Genomic DNA, 19,013 nt, shown 5'->3' with positions numbered 1-19,013 from the left:
TTATTTTATTTAATGTTAAGCATGCAAAATATATGCCTGATTATATATAATATATAATTATGCACGGAAAAATGGATAAATCAATTTAAAAATTAAGAGATTATTTAGTTAGATGAAAATACGATCATATATATTACATACTTCAAAGGATGGACTTAGAGGGGACGAATATTTCATTCAACAATTTTCTAATAAATAATATATAATTTGATATTTTGTAAACGACGTACGTACAATAAATATAAATTTAAATTAAAGTAATACGTAAAAAAAATATTATTGAGTATATATTCGATTAATTAAAGCACGCACCTAAAATTATTCAATGAAAAGTAAAAAAAAACAGTACAAAATAATTTTATGTACAATAAAAGTGATTGAGTAATTAAATTCAAAGTACAAGCATTCAAGCAAAAGGCACACCTAATTTTCAGTTTCTCAGAGCTGCATGGAATTAAGTAAAGCACTCTGTCCATCTTCCATTTGATCGTAGAAATACTCAGAGCAGTACTCATCCAACGCCCACCACGGCCGATGCAGCCAATCCTCCGCCGAGTCAACCACCGGGAACTCGTAACTCCCCTCCAAGCTCGGAAGCTCGATTAACTCCCCCAATTCATCCGACCCTTCAGCATTGGCATCAGAAGTAGAACACAACGGGCTGAGCACCTCCATCGCCGCAGCTTTAGCCGCCGCCTCTTGCACATCCATCGGAGATTGTGAAGCTGGTCGAGGAAGAAACTCGCTGATCTCAGGGAAGTTGAGAACCGCCGAATTCCCCTTTATGCTCAACGCCGCAACGTCATGTGCTCTGGCCGCCATTTCCGCCGTTGGGTAAGTTCCGAGCCAAATCCGCGACTTCTTACGCGGCTGCCGGATTTCCGAAACCCATTTCCCCCAGCTTCGCATTCTCACACCCCTGTAAATTGGATGCTTGGTCCCGCTGCTAGTTCCTTCTCTTTTCTTGCATTTCTTTTCATCATTCTCAAAAGGGTTCTTGCTTTTGTTTTTTTCGATTTTGTTTTGAATAGGAGTTGAAGCTCCGTTGTATTCAGCAGTGTCGCACGGCGGCTCTGCCATCAGAAAGAGGTGGCTTAGTCTTGCCCGTAAATTTATGGTGTGTGTGGAAGTTGAATATTCTTCTCCCAATATATATATATATATATACATAGAGAGAGAGAGGGGGTGGGGGTGGGGGGGGGGGTGGGGTGGAGATATGAAGAGAATTTAATGCATTTAGTTGATTTATGCAGGAAGGAAAAATGGAGTTAGTTGAGGTTTTTGGTGCAATAATTATTTACTCACAAAAAAATATATATACTAGTCACGATATTTTCCTAATTTATTATATAATATAAATTATTAATATTCTATAACATAATTAAAATTCTACATATCATATCGTTGATAAGTCAACTCAAACATAGTGAAAAAAAAAACAAATGAAAAAGTTTAAAAAACATACAATTATTTCATAGTTGATAGAAAAAAAATGATTAAAAAAGACCATCATGATGTCATGTTCCTCTTCTTTTTAATTTTTTTGTAATAAAAAAAATTTGTTTAATTCCTTAGAAATTATTTACTACCTTATATTTGATAATTAGAATATAATTATTATGTGTATTATAAATTATTCTAATTGAAGCCCATCACGTTTAATGAATCTAGAATTTAGTACTAGGAAACTTGTAACCTTTACCAAAAATAATTGTCCACAAGAATAAACTTAATCACCTTTTTCAAGAGTTTGGGAAACTTTGCAGGGAATATTCTTAATTTTATTTTTATATTTCCTGTAATTAAAATTTCTTAATCCAAATCTTATATATATACATTTTGTTTGATGCTATTTAATAATATATACCTGAATATGTCGTTTCCACGAGATTCCCTCTAACAAAAAGTTGCTCGCAACTACTCTCCAAGTCTTGTGTCGTTCACTCTGTGATTTAGTTTGTGGAGATATAAATTTTCATGCAACACGTATAGTTAGATGTATACAAAATAGGAAAATTATAATTTTCATTATCTATATTTGTTTTTGAGTAGGTCTCTTGTGAGACGGTCTCATGAATCTTTATCTGTGAGACGGGTCAATCCTACCGATATTCACAATAAAAGTAATACTCTTAGCATAAAAAGTATTACTTTTTTATGGATGACCCAAATAAGATATCCATCTCACGAAATACGACCCGTGAGACCGTCTCATACAAGTTTTTATCTTTGTTTTTTTAATCATTTGTGTTGTAAATTTAAATCTTATTTCAAAATCTTTCAATTTTTATTAATTTTAGTCATTTTTCACTGCGAAGACAGAAGTGACACTAAATACAATGTATAGCTTCGTGTCGCGGGGCATATCAGGGCCTAAATGGTGCCATGTGCTTGTCGGAAAATATTAAATTCGGGAAAAAAAAATTAGTGGACTAAAGTTGAAATTTGACAATATATATAAAAAAGCAATTATATATTACCAAAAATATAATTTTAAATCTCTATAAATCTTATATATATTTAACGATAAATGTTAGTTGTACTTTATTTTTTGTTGCATATACTCCGTTTTAAGGGAAAAAAATTATTATAAAATAGGGTGTGTGGAACAATGAATGAAGTGCAAATAACATTTACTAATGTTTTATATGAGATCAATGGATCCAGTTATAAACGACATACAATAAGTAATTCTTCAAAAATAATATGAATTAAACCGCTAACCATTTGGTTTGTGGTATGAGACAGATAATATGTAGATAAGTAATAATTTTAATAATAAAATAAAAAAAATAAAAATGATAGTTAATATAATGTTTGATTTGATTGATTAATTTGATTAAATTTGAAATAATGTTATATTATCGTTATGCCCTTTTGAAAATATTAATAAAATATTAATAATATTATTTATTAAGCTTTTGATCTCAACGCTTCGTAGCCGAGCTAGATTCAGATTCAAGTCTCCTAAAAAGTATATATCCATACTTCTTTGGGGGGGGGGGGGGGGTTTTGTTTTTTTTTTTTTTTTATGAACTAAATCATTAGAAAAGGTAAAAGTTTTTACAAATACAAATACACTGGGCATCCTCAGGAATAATACATTTCTCAAATCTCAATGCATAATACGAAAAACAATCTAATGCAGATAATCAATAACTTCAGCAGCATTGTCTATGGTTCTAAACACATGGCTCTTAATCTTCATAACAGCAGCATTGATATTGGACAATTGGTTTTCAAATACTTTCTTGTTCCTAATGTTCCAAGTGTGGTACACCGTAGCAGCAAGAGCCACACACTTCATCTTATTAATGGTTGAGCTACCACGGTAAATACCTCTGAACGCAGCAAGGATAGACGAAGGTGATCCCATAATCTTCCTCATGTGAAGCCAAGAACGAATGCTACTCCATATCACTCTAGTAATCGGGCATGCAAAGAACAAGTGATTAATGGTTTCATCAGGAACATTGCACAAAGCACACGATTTGTCTTCAAGGTACTCTAATATGTCTCGAGTGAGGAGTTTCCGATGAGCAAGCAGCCACAAGATGAACTTGTGTTTTGGAAGAATGCAACTCTTTGAAATGAGAGGTTTCCAAGGCCATCTATGCTGTTGAGCAACAAAGAAATCACAGGCTCTATTCAGACCTTTCGAAACTCCAAACCAACTATCCAACATCTGAATCGAAGCTTGCGCCGAGCCGTGGGCTGAAATAAGATTATCTCGAATAATAATAAGATTCTTGATGAGCGGAGATTGTCGTTTTTTCCAAACCCAGCTCCACACATTTGGAACATGACTATACACATGATTAATCCACTTTATACACAAACTATCTTTCTTGTTATGAATATTCCAAAGTGTTTTTGCCAATAAAGCTTTGTTCCAAGCTTTCAAATTCTTTAGGCCCAAGCCACCTGCTTCAATTGGTTTGCATAGAGTGTGCCAAGCAATGGGTGGATGTTTAGTAGGCCACACAAATTTCCAACATAACGAATATATTGCATCAATAACGCACAAGGGTAGAAGAAGAATAGATAACCAGAAACACTCAATACCCTGAACAACTGACCTGATAAGCTCAAGCTTACCCGCATAAGACAGTGAATGACGTGGCCAAGAGCTGATCTTAGTTGAAATGGTGTCGACTAGGGGGCTGTAATCCGAAGCCCTAAGTTGTTTGGACGCAAGAGGCACTCCTAAATATCTGAATGGAAGATTTCCAAGAGCAAAACCAGTAATATCAAGGATTTCCTATCTCATAACGTCAGGAACACTAGCCATGTAAACATTAGATTTCAGTATATTGATTCGAAGGCCCGCCATATCCCCAAATCTATTCATGCAAGCCATCATCAAAGAGACACTACGAGAATCACCTCGAGATAATAATAATAAATCATCAGCATAAGTTAGATGGGTGATTCCTAAGTTTTTACACTTAGGATGATACCCGAAAATCTGATTACGAGCCATCATCTTCAATTCTCGAGAAAGAACTTCAATGCATAAAGCAAATAAATAAGGGAATAGCGGATCACCTTGTCGAAGTCCTCTCTTGCCTTCAAAATGCCCATGAAAGTGCCCATTAATGACAATAGAAAAAGAAGTCGTGGAAACACATTCCATAATCCAGTTGATAAAAGAACATGGAAAATTTAAGTGAGTGAGAACTCCGATCCCTTTAAGAAACACCAGTCAACTGTGTCATAGGCCTTCTGAAGATCAATTTTAAGCATGCATCTAGGTGATCCTCGCTTCCTAGAATATTTCCTGAGTAGTTCTTGGGCGAGATGAATAATATCCACTATCGATCGACCTTCAATGAAACCTGTTTGCGCTCCATCAACCACCTTTCCAATCACGGTCCTCAATATGCTCACAAGTATTTTCGAGATGATATTGTAAAACACAGTACAACAAGAGATAGGTCTATAATCATGCACTGATGATGCTCCAGGTGTCTTCGGTATTAATGATATAATTGAACGATTCCGCTGTTCAAAATACGCCCATTTTTGAAGAACTCAAGCACTGCATTAAAAACATCTTCCCCAATAATATGCCAAGAACTTTTGAAAAAGAAGGAGCTGTACCCGTCGAGACCCGGAGCTTTGTCATTGTCAATATCAAACACTGCCTCAACAACTTCAGCTTGAGTCGGTAAGCTCGTTAATTCTTGCCAGCAATCTGAAGGAACTAACGGCCTAGATAATATAGACTCAACAACAAGTGGCGCTATATTAATCTTCGAACCCAGCAGAAGCTTAAAAACTAATAAACTCTTGAGCAATTTCACCTTGATGCATGGTTGTACGTCCATCAGCTTTTCGAATGGCTACAATGGCAATACGCTTGTTGTTTCTCTTAATGAGATCATGAAAGAATTTTGTGCATCGGTCACCTTGTTGAGTGTATTTGATTTTTGCTTTTTGTGCAATGAATAATCTTTCTGCTTCCAACAAGATCTTGACTTTTCTCTTAGTCTCTTTGTATCTATCTTGCATAACACCAATAGTCAACAAAACACCCTGTAAATCCATTAGTTCTTTCTTCACTTGAGTAGCCCTAGCCGAAATATGACTGAAATGATTTTGGTTAAGTCTCTGAAGTGGCCGTTTGAGAGAGTTGAACAATTGCTTTAATCGAAATTGAGCTGTACCAAAGTCCCTGCGCTTCCAATTACTCTGAACTAAAGATTCAAAATTCGCATTCAAGACCCACATATTGAAAAATTTGAAGGGTCTTTTCTTAGGCAGTGTATTATCAAGAAAAGACACTATAGCTAGTGAATGATCCGAAACACAACCCGGCACCACAAATTCAGCAATACCATTAACATTCGATGTAAGCCAAGCATTGTTAAAAAGTACCCCATCCAATTTGCTGCAAACCGTGGGACTAGACCATGTATAGAAGCAACCAACATAAGAAAGATCAGATAGATCAATAGAGTTTACACAAGTCACAAAATCTTTAATTTCATAATTCTTGACCTGTAAACCTCCTTTCTTTTCTTGCTGAGCCAAAACATTATTAAAGTCTCCCAATCGAATCCAAGGAGCATGGCAATTAGAACAAAAAAAAGTCACGTCATTCCATAAGATTCTCCGTTGGCAGATAGTATTGAAACCATACACAAAAGAAGCCAAAAACCCGAACTTTGTCTTGTGACAAGTAATTCTAACATGAATATGTTGCTCACTCATACCAATAACATGTGGATCAACATTATTTGGGTTCCATAAAACAAAAATTCGGCCCCTGGAATTAAGCTGAAAATTGTGAACTACATTCATACCTTGGAACCGCACCCGAAGCATGCTATTAAGAGCATTAACATCAAAATTCGATTCAAGAATACCAAAAACATCAATACGAAGAGTGCCCATAATAGATTGCACACTATTTTGTTTTAGAGGTTTGTGAAAACCTCTAACATTCCAACAAGCTACCTTCATTGAGAACCAGTGGCAATTGTGGGTTGCCGCCCCTTTTCGTTCTTACCCAAGTACCGAGCAGAATTGTCTTTGTTGTTCATATCCACATATTCTGTATCACAAGAACGCGTGTCTTCCATATCTTGAAAGAACTCTTTCATCTCTTTATTATTACCAACTTCTGAAACCTTCTCTTTAGTATTTTTCTTGTTCTTCTTATTCTTCTTTTTGTTGGTGACAGCGTGGAAATCATCAACAACAGTACCATGCATAGTATTATTTATTTCCAAGACTTCACATCCAACTGGTTGTTTAAATTTGTCAATTTTAGCATTCTGTTGTGCTCCAATTGCAATCTCAATAGAATTCATTACATCAGTTAATAAGGAAGGAACTGTACCAGCATTAGAAGAAGGTGCAACATCAGTGACATCCCTCTTGTTTTGATCTGCTGGAGATGTTCGAGAAGGTCCTGGATTTGAGTTTTTTCGCACTTTAGAACGCCCCCTAGAATGACCCAAGCGCCAAATAACACTCTTGGATCGAGCCCTATTATGAATGTTGCTATTATGATCACCTCCACCATTCAAACTTGATTTGCTGCTCTAATTCTGATGAATACAAATATCTTTTGTATGTCCAAATTTGCGGCAATGTAAACAGAATTTGAGATCTTGCTCATAAGTGAACGAAATTACCACATCACCAATTGGTAGTTCAATTACCATGTCATTTGTCTTTGGCTTAGCAGTTTCTATTTCAATCAAAACTTTAGCATACTTGACCATCTTACGCTGATGAGTGAGTATATCCATGTATATAGGAGTCCCTATCCGGGATGTCACTTTACTCAAAATGTTAAAATTCCAACAGTCCGGTGGTAGACCATGAATTTGGACCCAAGATGGCACCATATTCATATCTTCTTCCCTAAATCTGAAACATCTCGGCATTTCCTTGAGAAACAAGTGAAATCCATAAACCATGTAGAAGCCTCCACACAATACCTTGTCTTTGGATTCAACATTGGGAAAAGTAAAGATAATCCAACCACTCTCATGAGTTTGGAACTTGATATCTGCACCCCATCTTCGCACCAAATCAAATAGTGCAGCAGTGTGAGGCTTTCCACTAATCACATAACCAAGAAGACATATACCATAAGTATCATCAATAGAATCAATGTCATTCATTCCAAATTTGAGTTTACCAGTACCCATATCCATAAATTCCAACTTATAGTCTTCATTTGCCATCCTATTATTTTTAAACAAGCTAGCATAAGTCACCCTAGCTTTCTTCCGTGGTAAATCAGAAAAATCAGGACGCGAGCTTGGATTGGCTTGATTCACTGCCATCTTGTTATTGTCATCAGTGGTGTTATTTTGGACTTCATTGCACAATTCGGATGTTGTATCAATAGTAGGAACAATAGAATTCTGCTGCAAAACTCTATCACCTGATACACTACCTTCAGAGTTCATTGTACCACTTGGTTAGGGATTTGCATTGTCACGATATAATGAAATAAAGTTGTGGTTTTATTTATATTTATAATTTTTGACGTAAGGGTAAACATTTGATCCTGATAGATAGTCAATTCGATTACTGCTTGTCATTTGATTGATATGAAATCTATTATCTATATGTGACTTCGAGACTTATATTTATATTAGTCTTTGTGTGTATGAATTGCGTGCATGTCAAATTGATTTTTTTTTGACAAATATTATTGTTAAAAAAATTTAATTTTTTTATTTTTAATAATTTTTTAGATTTTTTCATAACGGTGATTTTAACGAAAATTAAAGGTTAAAAATAGGTATTTTGGTAGCATTATTCATGTATTTAGGAATAATTTTGGGTTTTTTTGTGCAGTTTGATAATTTTGCGAGTTTATTTTTTAATTTAAAAGTTGGCATACCAAGAGACCACTATGCCTCTCTTACATCATATATAACATAGATAACTTGAAATTTATGCTTTTTATTATTACAATTTGTATGTTTATATGTTATTTAATATATTAATCAACTTAATATAATTAAAACTATAATTAAAATTTAAAAATGTTTTTTTACGTTTATTCTTATTCCAAATCCGCTTATGTTTGTAAAACTTGAAACTTGATTGTGATGCTTCGTCACATTTCACGTTTTTTAGAACCTTATTTTTTAAAAGACTAAGAACAAAACACACGCATTACATGTATAAAAAAATGTTATATAGTTTACGTAGACAATATTAAAATTACATAATTAAATTATTTTAAAATAGAAATAAACGACATCCTATGTTTATAGGTAAAAATGATTGCAACAAATTTAAAATTCTTTTGTATTTGTGGAATACATGTTTAAATACTAACAATAAAATAAATTTATACATTTAATGATATTTTAGTAACATATTTCTTAAGTCTTTTTTAAATATAAAAATCTTATTTAAAATTTAGATATTTTTTTTTGTATTCCCTATAAATCCCGAATATTCTAGCTGTATAGCAGCCATACAAATATAATATCCAAAGGTAGTATGCAGTCTCCGTCACCCTATTACTTTTATTGTTTCATTAAAAAATTTACTTTTATTTTTTTACTTAAAAAAACATATGTTCATTGTGACATTCTTATATACAAACGTGGTCCAAATATCTTGCTACCCACTCGTGATAAACTTTACCATTTTCTATTTTCTTGGTCACCCCAACAAGATTTTTTTTTTTATTGCAACTCACGCGGAGAGAAGAGATCGAACCCGGAAAAAACGGCTATTCTGACAGGGGGTGAGACCACTGGGCTACAAGCCCGGTCTCCACCCCAACAAGATTTAAAGTTAGAAAATATACAAAAAGAAATTTTTTATTTGAACTCATTGAGTTTGGGGTTTCCAATAAATTGTCAAACACACACACACATATATTATATTATATGTCTATTGTTGGGTTAAGCGTCCATAAATGAGAGTATTATCGAGATACACAACTTTCTGGAAGTTTTCATACGTCAAGCTACTGACGTTGAGCCACTTGATCTGGTTGGTTAGATATGGCGTTAAAAAATGACGTCAGATTCTAATGGATAATACGGTCTCTGCTGGGGATATGAGAAACAACAGAAAAATATAAGACTGATATCTAAATGATATGAGACAACACCAGCAGATAAACATGCATCTCTCCGGACTAATGAGCCTAATAACTCGACCCATTGACACCCAAGTAGATGTACCGTACCCTGCACTTCCATGAAAATAAGAAAAAAAAAGTTACGCATTTGCTAACAACTATACTTTTAGTCTATTGATAAGCGCTTGATTATAACAATTTGTATCAGAGCAATGTCATGAGTTCAAATATCCCAAAAGCATATTTTATATTTCTTAGGGAGGGATGTTAAGTTAAGTGTGCATGTGAGAGATCTTCTGGGAAGTTCTCGTGCATCAAGCTATTAACATTGCGCTACTTGATCTGGTTAGTTAGGTGGGCCTTAAAAGAGTGATGTCAGATCTTAATGGGTAATACTGTCACCACTGAGGACAGGGCCAGTGGCAGGGAAATGGTTATACTGATATCTAAGAGATATGAGACAACACCGACAGATTGGCACGTATCTCTCGGACTAATGAGCCTAACAGATCGACCCATTAGCACCCAAGTAGGTGCACTCTGCGCTACCACGAGTATAAGAAAATAAATTTACGTCTTGACTGTCAGCTATAACTTTTGACCTAGTGATAAACGCTTGATCATAACATACAATCAATAAATTGATTCTTCATTTATTTTCTTGTTTTTTATTCCAAAATTTGTGGAATATATATTAAAACTATTCGCATTGTTGTGTCTACATATTTTTAGAGGGGAAACTTTGATGGAAATATGAATGATCAAACATCATAATTAATGTCCTCGATCAGCATCCCACTGAATAAATAATTCAAAAAATATATATAACTCAAAATAAATCTTAAATCGATGGGACCATTTTTCGTCGACGGGTGTGACAAAAATGAATTAACAAATATCTATGGTATTTTTGATGAACCAAAAAACAATGGATTCAATCTATTACTAATTTATCATTCAGCAAGTGAAATTCTTTTTTAACTTATAAAATAGTGGTTGAACTTGAAATCCACACCTATGTTTAACGTTAAAAAAGTATTCAAACAAATTAAATAAAAATGAAAAACTATTTAAAAATATATTCATTTTGTAAAAATATATACACTATATAAAAAATATTATAAATATATACAACTCATACTCGCATATAAATATTACACATAAACTAATGTGAGACCATCTCACGGGCCATATTTATGAGACAAATAGCTGACTCGACATAATTAATGAAAAATATTACTTTTTATGTCTAGAATATAATCTTTTCACTGCACACTAAACTATTATTTTTCGTTATTATATTGTGAATAAAAATTGTTTAATATATGTTCATTTGAGTGAAAATATTCTACACATGAAAAATATTAATTTTTATATCCGAAGTGTCATTTTTCGCTGTAAAAATATTATTCATTTAATTATATTATAAAGAAATATTGTGCGATATATGATAATTTGAGTTAAGAAATTTTATTTTTATTTCAAAATATATTTTGTAATATATAGTGATTTGGTTGAAAAATATTATTTTTATGTCAAAAGTATCATTATTCGTCGTAAGTATAGATCGAGTGGATCTATTTCATGAATATAAATAAGCGAGAACGTTGTACAAGAGAATTATTCAAAATATTATTAAAAAATTCTACTTTGAAAAGTTCCTTTAGTGCTCTTCTTAGAACCACTTAATAAAAAGATAATGTTAAACCCCAATCTAGGACAGCGAGAGGGGTCCCAAGCCAGCTTGCCTATAGTTTAGCTTAGCTTCACCAGAGGGAGACATGGAGCTTCATTTATTTCTGTAAAATAAATTTTTTTTTATTTATATGTGTAATTTTAAACTTTTCTATTTCCATTTTTTTCCGTAAGTTGTGCTTAATTTATATATATATATAAAATAAAAATTTGTTAATCCTAACTACATCTGTAAACGGATCCAAATTTTCTAAGAGTAATTTTTTCAGGAATATGTCTCTTGTGAGACGACCTCACGAATATTTATCTGTGAGACGAGTCAACCTTACCAATATTCACAATAAAATGTAATACTCTTAGCATAAAAAGTAATACTTTTTCATGGATGACCCAAATAAGATATCCGTCTCACAAAATACGACCCGTGAAACCGTCTCACACAAATTTTTGCATTTTTACTAACTGATTTTGGTGAGGTGGTGAAACTTTTTTTTATAATGTTCAAAACGCTCTCTGACAATCCAACTATATGTATTGCATTTTTATTTTACATTTTAATTTATTTCCAACTATTTTATTTTAAAAAATGTATAAATTCCATTTTAAATATATAAAAAAAAAACATTTTCTAATTTTTATACAAAACACAGACATCACATGTAGATCCGCTGTAGACCTCAAAGGATGCTGGACCATTGGATCCCTCACTGTACCATCCAACTTCCAGAAAAAGTAGGCCAACCCGAGACAGCAAAAAATTCTAGGATACTCGGCCCACATTGTATCAGGCCTGTCTTGTTTGGGTTGGGCCTCAGAATTCCCTACACTGAAGCACCGTCTTTCCTAAACCCCGCAAATCCACCAACATGCCCCATGTAACAAGCTTCCGCCTCCTCCTCTCCTCCGCAAACCACCGCCGCCGCCACCCGTTCTCCGCCGCACCTCGGTTCTTCTCTCAAAACCCCTTCTTATCTACACTTCCTTTTTTCTCAAAAACTTATATCAAAAAGCACGATTCCCTTCCCTATTTCACCACCTTTTCTTCCTACTACAAAAGACCAGACAATAAAATCAACAAGAATTCACGTTCTTTTAGAGAAATTGTTAAAAAGAAGGACAGTGATTGTAATAAAGGAGGTTTATTGGCAATGGAAGAAAAATTGGATAATACTAAAAGTGGTGATGAGGGCTTTGGGTTTAATAGGAAGAGGGCTGAAGGTAGAGATGACAGTGACAAGAATAAGAAGAATTTACAGCTTAAAGTTCGGAAGCTCAATCCTGTCAATACCATTGCTTATGTTCAGGTATGGAAGATTTTGAGCTTTTCTTATTTTTGGATCTTTTTTCTCGGTGCCTGTTTGAATTGAGCTCTGATAGATTGTTGGTTTATGCTTTTTGAAGCCAAGCTTGTTTCTTGCATCTGGGCTCTATTTATAAAATTTTTATCGGCCACGTTCCAAATTGAAAAAGCTGAGCATTCATCCCTGGAAAAGAACTCTTATTTCGTGTATTCTCTGTATCAAAATTCATCAAGTACACCTGCACTTGGCCAAGCTATGTATGCGATAAATGTGGCTATTGCTTTCTTTACTCTATAGCTATGTTTATAGATTGTAAGTCGGACGAATTCTTCATTTGGTTCCTGTGGTAAGAAATGGTCATTGATTTTTTTTCACTGACCTCAGCTTTTTCTTAAAAAGTATGAAGTATATTTAATGTTTGATCTCTTTCATGGATCTGGCTAGTGGAGCAAGATCTGTTGACTGGTTTTCTTTGCGTTCATGTTTTTCTCAAATATTGTGGATTCGAGAGTTGTGCCAGGAGACATACTCCGTTATTTCTTTTGTGGCATGATATCAGAGTGTCAAAATTCAAAGGGCTAATTCATGTTTCCAAAAGAAATAGAGCTTTTGACAAAAAGAATGACAGAACAAAAAAGACATTTCTTAGGCAAGTATTTTGTGCATGAGGTCAATCAGCAGGTTGGTTAATCAAGCTTTCATGTTGGTAGACCCTTACGCATATGTTCTTAATGTGAGGGTTTGAGTTCTCTTTGATGGAATTGGTACACTCTTGAATCTCAAATCTTAATTTTTCTTTTTTGAAGAATAGATGCATTAGGAAGAGGAGGAACGCCTAAATATGATTTTATTTGAAGATTTGGAGGAAAGGAAGAACCATAAAAAATAACGAAAGAATTTTGTAAGATGCCATGTTTGGAAAATCCTTGAAGCATCCTTACCGACTTAAGCATGTATAGAAAGTGTTTGAGATTTGTATGCATGTTAGAAGAATTTCCTAGGTTTCGGGGAATTGCTCCAAGGTATAGAATGAAAGTGCTCTACACCACTATCCCTAATACTTGAGAAACTTGGGAATCAATGTTCCAAGATAGTAGAAAGATGGGTTTTGGCCAACTTGGATTTGAACAAATATTTTCTTAATGCACTTGTCCAATATGCCTGAAATTTCTTGTTCATGTTAAAAAATATCTTCTTCCTTTCATACGATGCACTCAGTTCTCAATAATGAATATACATTGAGAATTAGATTTTTTTAGTGACTTGATTTTGATTTTCTACAGGTTTTATTTACTTGACATAGTTACTACATCTTTTATTTATCATCAGATTCTTGGGACTGGTATGGATACTCAAGACACATCACCTTCAGTGCTGCTGTTTTTTGACAAGCAAAGATTTATTTTCAATGCTGGAGAAGTGAGTTTAATTATTTTAATCCCATTTCTTAGTCTTTCTTGACATTATGCATCAATTTTTGTGCTGCATGGGAATTCTTTTGCTCGTTTTATTTTAAATTTAGGAGGATTACTTGTAACATGGTCATGTGTAATTCAGAGGGAATAGATTTAATATATCAAGCTATTAAATTAGATAATTTTATTTGCATCTCTTGTTTAGCTATAATTCCCGATTGTGAGAAACAGAGAAAAAGCATGCAACTTCCAGTTGTCTAACTAGTAACAACTAACTTTGAGTTGATACATCAGCATTGCCTTTTCTTGCCCTTAGCCGGGCGAGTGGATACATCAACATTGCCTTTTCTTGCTCTTAGCCTTATAACTTCCTTGCGAGCGAAGCTTGAAAACGAGAGGCTTTCATAGTTCCAATGGACCATTGGTTCCCCCAACTTCCCCATCTGTAACCTGTACTACATTTTATTCAACTGGTTGGATAGGAACAGGAGAAAGCTGCACAATTATTTACTGTCCAAGTTTTGTTTGTCCTTTTAACTCTATGATTATGTGTATTTGATTAGAACTTTTGTACTTGTTTCCCTGAATGTGATATTTCTTTATTCCAGGGGCTCCAACGCTACTGCACTGAGCACAAAATCAAGTTGTCGAAGGTATCTGCTGCATAAATCTCAAAATAGCCCATTCTATTTTTATCACTCTGGGGAATGAGTTACTTGTTTGTGAAAATCTCTGCAGATTGATCATATATTTCTCTCCCGTGTCTGCTCCGAAACAGCCGGGGGTCTTCCAGGTAAGCTATTGAACTGCAGTTCCTGCAATATCCTTATTTGATTTCAGAAACACATGGTTTTGTTTACATCATATAATGGAATGGCGATTGATGATCCTATGCCATTGTCTGCGAAATTTTGATATGTTGATTGCTGACCTTGGATTGCAGGTCTCTTACTGACGCTGGCCGGCACTGGGGATGAAGGAATGACCGTAAGCATATGGATCAATATTTTTTCATGTTTGGTGGTTATGATTATGAAGAATGGTTCATGATGTGACCCTTGATTTTTCTCTAGGTTAATGTTTGGGGTCCTTCGGATCTTAAATATTTACTCGATGCAATGAAATCTTTCATACCCAATGCTGCAATGGTTTATGCACGTAGTTTTGGGCAGACACCTGATTCGAATGGGTCTCCTCGTCGAATATCAAAGAAGATTGGTGATCCTCTCGTTCTTATTGATGATGAAGTGATCAAAATTTCTGCAATAATCTTAAGACCAATGGAAGAGATTTCTCATGTGCTTAATTCTCCTCAATCTGGGCTGAATGAGACCAAGCCTGGCGATCTTTCTGTTATCTACATTTGCGAATTGCCAGAAATTAAGGGAAAATTTGACCCGAAAAAAGCTTCTTCTCTTGGATTGAAACCGGGTCCAAAGTATCGTGAACTGCAACTTGGAAATTCTGTTAAGTCAGATCGTCAAAATATCATGGTAGATGCTTTTACCATATAAAAGGTTTTGCAGTATGCTGTATCCTTGAGTTCTTCCGGTTTAAACGTTTCGTGTATTGTGCTTTTTAGGTACACCCAAGTGATGTACTGGGTCCATCTGTTCCTGGTCCTATTGTACTGCTGGTCGATTGCCCAACGTTGGCACATTTTGAGAAGTTATCCTCTCTACAATACCTGACTCCCTACTATGTAGATATAGCCCATGTTTCCCCAGAGTGTCCCAAAACTGTGAATTGTGTAATTCATTTAAGTCCTGCATTTGTCTCAAAGACTCCTGATTATCAAATGTGGATGTCTAAATTTGGCGCTGCTCAGCATATCATGGCAGGGCATGAAAAGTTGGTTCCTTTTATCTTCGTTTTTTTCTCTTTAATTTATACTTTTCAAATTTGGTGGATATTTTTACTTTGACTGGTTTGTTCTGAAACAGTTAAGTTTGATGGATCTCATATTTATTTTAGGAGGAATATCGAAGTGCCAATCATGAAAGCAAGTGCTAGAATGGCAACACGTCTTAACTACTTGTGTCCTCAATTTTTTCCAGCTCCTGGTTTTTGGTCTCTGCAGCACCTCAAGTCCATGTCATCAGATGCAAGAGAGTCAAATAAGGTATACCTCGATGATTTTATGTTGTATTCAAACTATGATTTCTGTTATTGAAAAGTACATTTAGTTCATATGATTGTACTCAAATGTGTATGTGCTTTGTACTAATTTATCTTATTCCATCCTGGCAGAATCTTGTTTCAAAAACAACTGAAATTATACCAGCAGAGAATCTTATCAAGGTATAAAAGCTTCAGTGCTCAATCTGTTCGCAAGATTTATCATTATTTTCTCTTATATTTCTTGGACCTCTTTATGTAATGGTTAGCTTTTATGCAGCTGGTTTTCTAACCCATAAACTGTATCATTTTTTTCAAATTTTCTTGTACGAATACTGATTTATTACTTGTTCTTGAGTTTTAATGGATGAAAAACAAATGAATAAGAATGATAAGGTTATGACTTGATTTTGAGTCTTGACATGAATTGTTTTTAATTATCACATGTTCGATGTTTTTTATGTCGTTGGACTCTTCTCACTGTTAGTTTGTAGGTAGTTTTGAGAACTCTTAGTATGTTATTCACAATGCGTATATGTTAGTTATAAGGTTAGTTACTTAGTTACGATTTAAATGCTAGTGTCTATTTCAAGTCTGCTGGTGATGAAATTCATAAATGCTATGCAGTTCCATCTACGTCCCTATGCAAGTCTTGGGCTTGACAAATCTGGTATACCAAATGTATCATCTCCGTCTGAGATCATTGACGATCTGAAGTCAGAGATACCTGAGATTGTGGATGCTTCAAAACAAGTGGCCCAATTCTGGTGGGAAAGCAGAATAACTAGTCTGGAGAAGACATCATCAGAAACTGACATAGTTATGACTGAAGAACCCTGGTTACACGGAGGTGCACTTCCATGCTGTCTTGAAAATATAACAAGAGAAGAAATGGAAATCGTTCTTCTTGGAACTGGTTCATCTCAGCCCTCAAAATATCGAAATGTTAGTTCTATTTTCATTAATTTGTTTTCGAAAGGAAGTTTACTTTTGGATTGTGGTGAGGGAACCCTTGGACAGCTAAAAAGAAGGTAAAACCATGTTAAATATTCTCGTTTCGATACTTGTTTTCCTGATGTTATAAAGTTATTAACATTTCCGTGATATTTTGGCCACAGATTTGGTGTTGAAGGTGCAGACGAAGCTGTAAAAGGTTTACGATGTATTTGGATTTCACATATCCATGCCGATCATCACGTAGGTCTCGCAAGAATACTTGCATTGAGACGTGATTTATTGAAGGGATCACCACACGAACCCGTCATCGTCGTTGGCCCTAGGCAGCTTAAAAGATTTCTCGATGCATACCAAAGACTCGAGGATCTTGATATGCAGTTTCTTGATTGCCGACATACCACAGAGGCATCTTTAGAGGCTTTAGAATCAAATGAAGAAAATGTGAAGAGTCTAGACCCAATCGGGAAAGTAGACAAACATGTTGATTCTACACTTTTTGCTCGAGGAAGTGGTATGCAGAGCTACTGGAAAGGACCAGTCAGTCATACACAAAATGCTGCCGCCATTCCTATCCTCGAGTCATTGAAGAAGGTTCTCAATGAAGCTGGATTAGAAGCATTGATAAGTTTTCCTGTCATTCATTGTCCACAAGCATTTGGTGTTGTACTGCAAGGCGCAAATAAGATCAATAGAGTTGGGAAGACCGTACCAGGGTGGAAAATAGTGTACTCAGGCGACACCAGGCCATGTCCTGAGCTTGTGAAGGCATCATCTGGGGCAACGGTTCTTATACACGAGGCAAGTCTTGAAACTCATTGCTCTACTTGAATTGGTTTTTTGGGTTGATATTTGTATGGTGAATGACATTGAAACGCCATGAGCATGGATGATGTTTGTTGAAATTTTGAATATTTTCGTTGATCTTTTAAAATAGACAAATAGAAAACCTACTTAAGCAATCTAATTCAGATAACTCAAGTCATAATAAAATAAAATAAAAACTGATTTCCGTTGATTTATAGAATCTTTTCCATGGGTTTCTGTTGAAATTGAACAAAGTGTGTTTCTAAGAAAGTGTACAATTTTCAGATTACAGTTTTTATCCACACAAGCAAATTCATTTTGGTGTAAACACATGGAAATTTTAGTTCTTTTTTAGGTTGGTTTTAATTAATGCATGTGGACAGGACATCCCAAGGTTTGAATGTTTATAATAATCACCCGGGAGATTTAGTTTGCGTCGTAAATATGCCTTAGTGTTTGTCACTATTAAAGTATTCTAAACCTCCAGAACTTATATGATTTGAGTTCCATTATTACTGAAACCTATAGCTTTTAGCAAGACGATATCTACTTTTTTAAGTATATGTTTTAAAGGGTCATTGCTAGCAGCTTCTTGTCGATTTCTGTAAAGCTACATTCTCAAGGACGACAACTATCCTTGACTGTGACTTTATTGTCTCCCTCTTTTAGGCAACCTTTGAAGATAGCATGGTGGACGAGGCCATTGCACGAAACCACAGCACTACAAAAGAAGCTGTGGAAGTAGGTGATTCTGCTGGCGCATACCGTATAATTCTTACTCATTTCAGCCAAAGATACCCCAAGATTCCAGTGTTCAACGAAGACCACATGCACAAAACGTGTATTGCATTTGATCTGATGAGTGTTAATTTAGCGGATTTGCATGTTCTTCCTAGAGTTTTGCCATACCTTAAGCTTCTATTCAGAGACGAGATGATTGTTGATGAATCTGATGATGTTAATTTAATTACTGCAATTGGATGAATCAAATTCTTTTTAATGGTTCTTTGAATTTGCATATCCTATGTTTCGGTCGTTTTCACTTCAAACTTTGATCTTTTTTTCCCTCTCACCGGTGATAGAAAAAGCGAGCGCACACATGCAATTACCTTTGAAAGCATTTTATTACTTAGTTTTTTAAGTTTAATT

General features: G+C 34.8%; 3 protein-coding genes across 3 annotated transcripts; 1 reads left to right on the top strand and 2 right to left on the bottom strand.

The window, feature by feature from the left end:
• Window positions 1–297: 297 nt before the first annotated feature.
• On the bottom strand, window positions 298–1,158 carry LOC140986619 (dehydration-responsive element-binding protein 3-like). Its single transcript, XM_073454924.1, has one exon. The coding sequence runs from the start codon at window positions 1,078–1,080 to the stop codon at window positions 439–441; it is 642 nt and encodes a 213-aa protein (XP_073311025.1). The 5' UTR covers window positions 1,081–1,158; the 3' UTR covers window positions 298–438.
• A 1,981-nt stretch (window positions 1,159–3,139) lies between these two features.
• Window positions 3,140–6,399, bottom strand: LOC140986567 (uncharacterized). Its single transcript, XM_073454865.1, has 4 exons — window positions 5,307–6,399; window positions 5,018–5,197; window positions 4,461–4,569; window positions 3,140–4,214 (listed from the first exon to the last, which is right to left on the bottom strand). Exons 1-4 carry the CDS (start codon window positions 6,397–6,399, stop codon window positions 3,140–3,142), a joined length of 2,457 nt encoding a protein of 818 aa, XP_073310966.1.
• A 5,714-nt stretch (window positions 6,400–12,113) lies between these two features.
• LOC140986024 (tRNase Z TRZ3, mitochondrial-like) lies at window positions 12,114–18,882 on the top strand. The gene is made up of 12 exons (XM_073453972.1): window positions 12,114–12,573; window positions 13,900–13,989; window positions 14,594–14,638; window positions 14,724–14,778; window positions 14,929–14,972; window positions 15,059–15,478; window positions 15,568–15,836; window positions 15,960–16,107; window positions 16,236–16,286; window positions 16,731–17,134; window positions 17,222–17,858; window positions 18,534–18,882. The coding sequence occupies exons 1-12, from the start codon at window positions 12,136–12,138 to the stop codon at window positions 18,846–18,848; spliced, it is 2,916 nt and encodes a 971-aa protein (XP_073310073.1). The 5' UTR covers window positions 12,114–12,135; the 3' UTR covers window positions 18,849–18,882.
• The last annotated feature ends 131 nt before the right edge of the window (window positions 18,883–19,013 follow it).

Source organism: Primulina huaijiensis, chromosome 10, assembly GCF_012295235.1.
Source record: "Primulina huaijiensis isolate GDHJ02 chromosome 10, ASM1229523v2, whole genome shotgun sequence".
Lineage (NCBI taxonomy): Eukaryota > Viridiplantae > Streptophyta > Magnoliopsida > Lamiales > Gesneriaceae > Primulina > Primulina huaijiensis.
The sequence above is the reverse complement of the archived record's forward strand: the minus strand, read 5'-3'. Positions and strand labels throughout refer to the sequence as shown.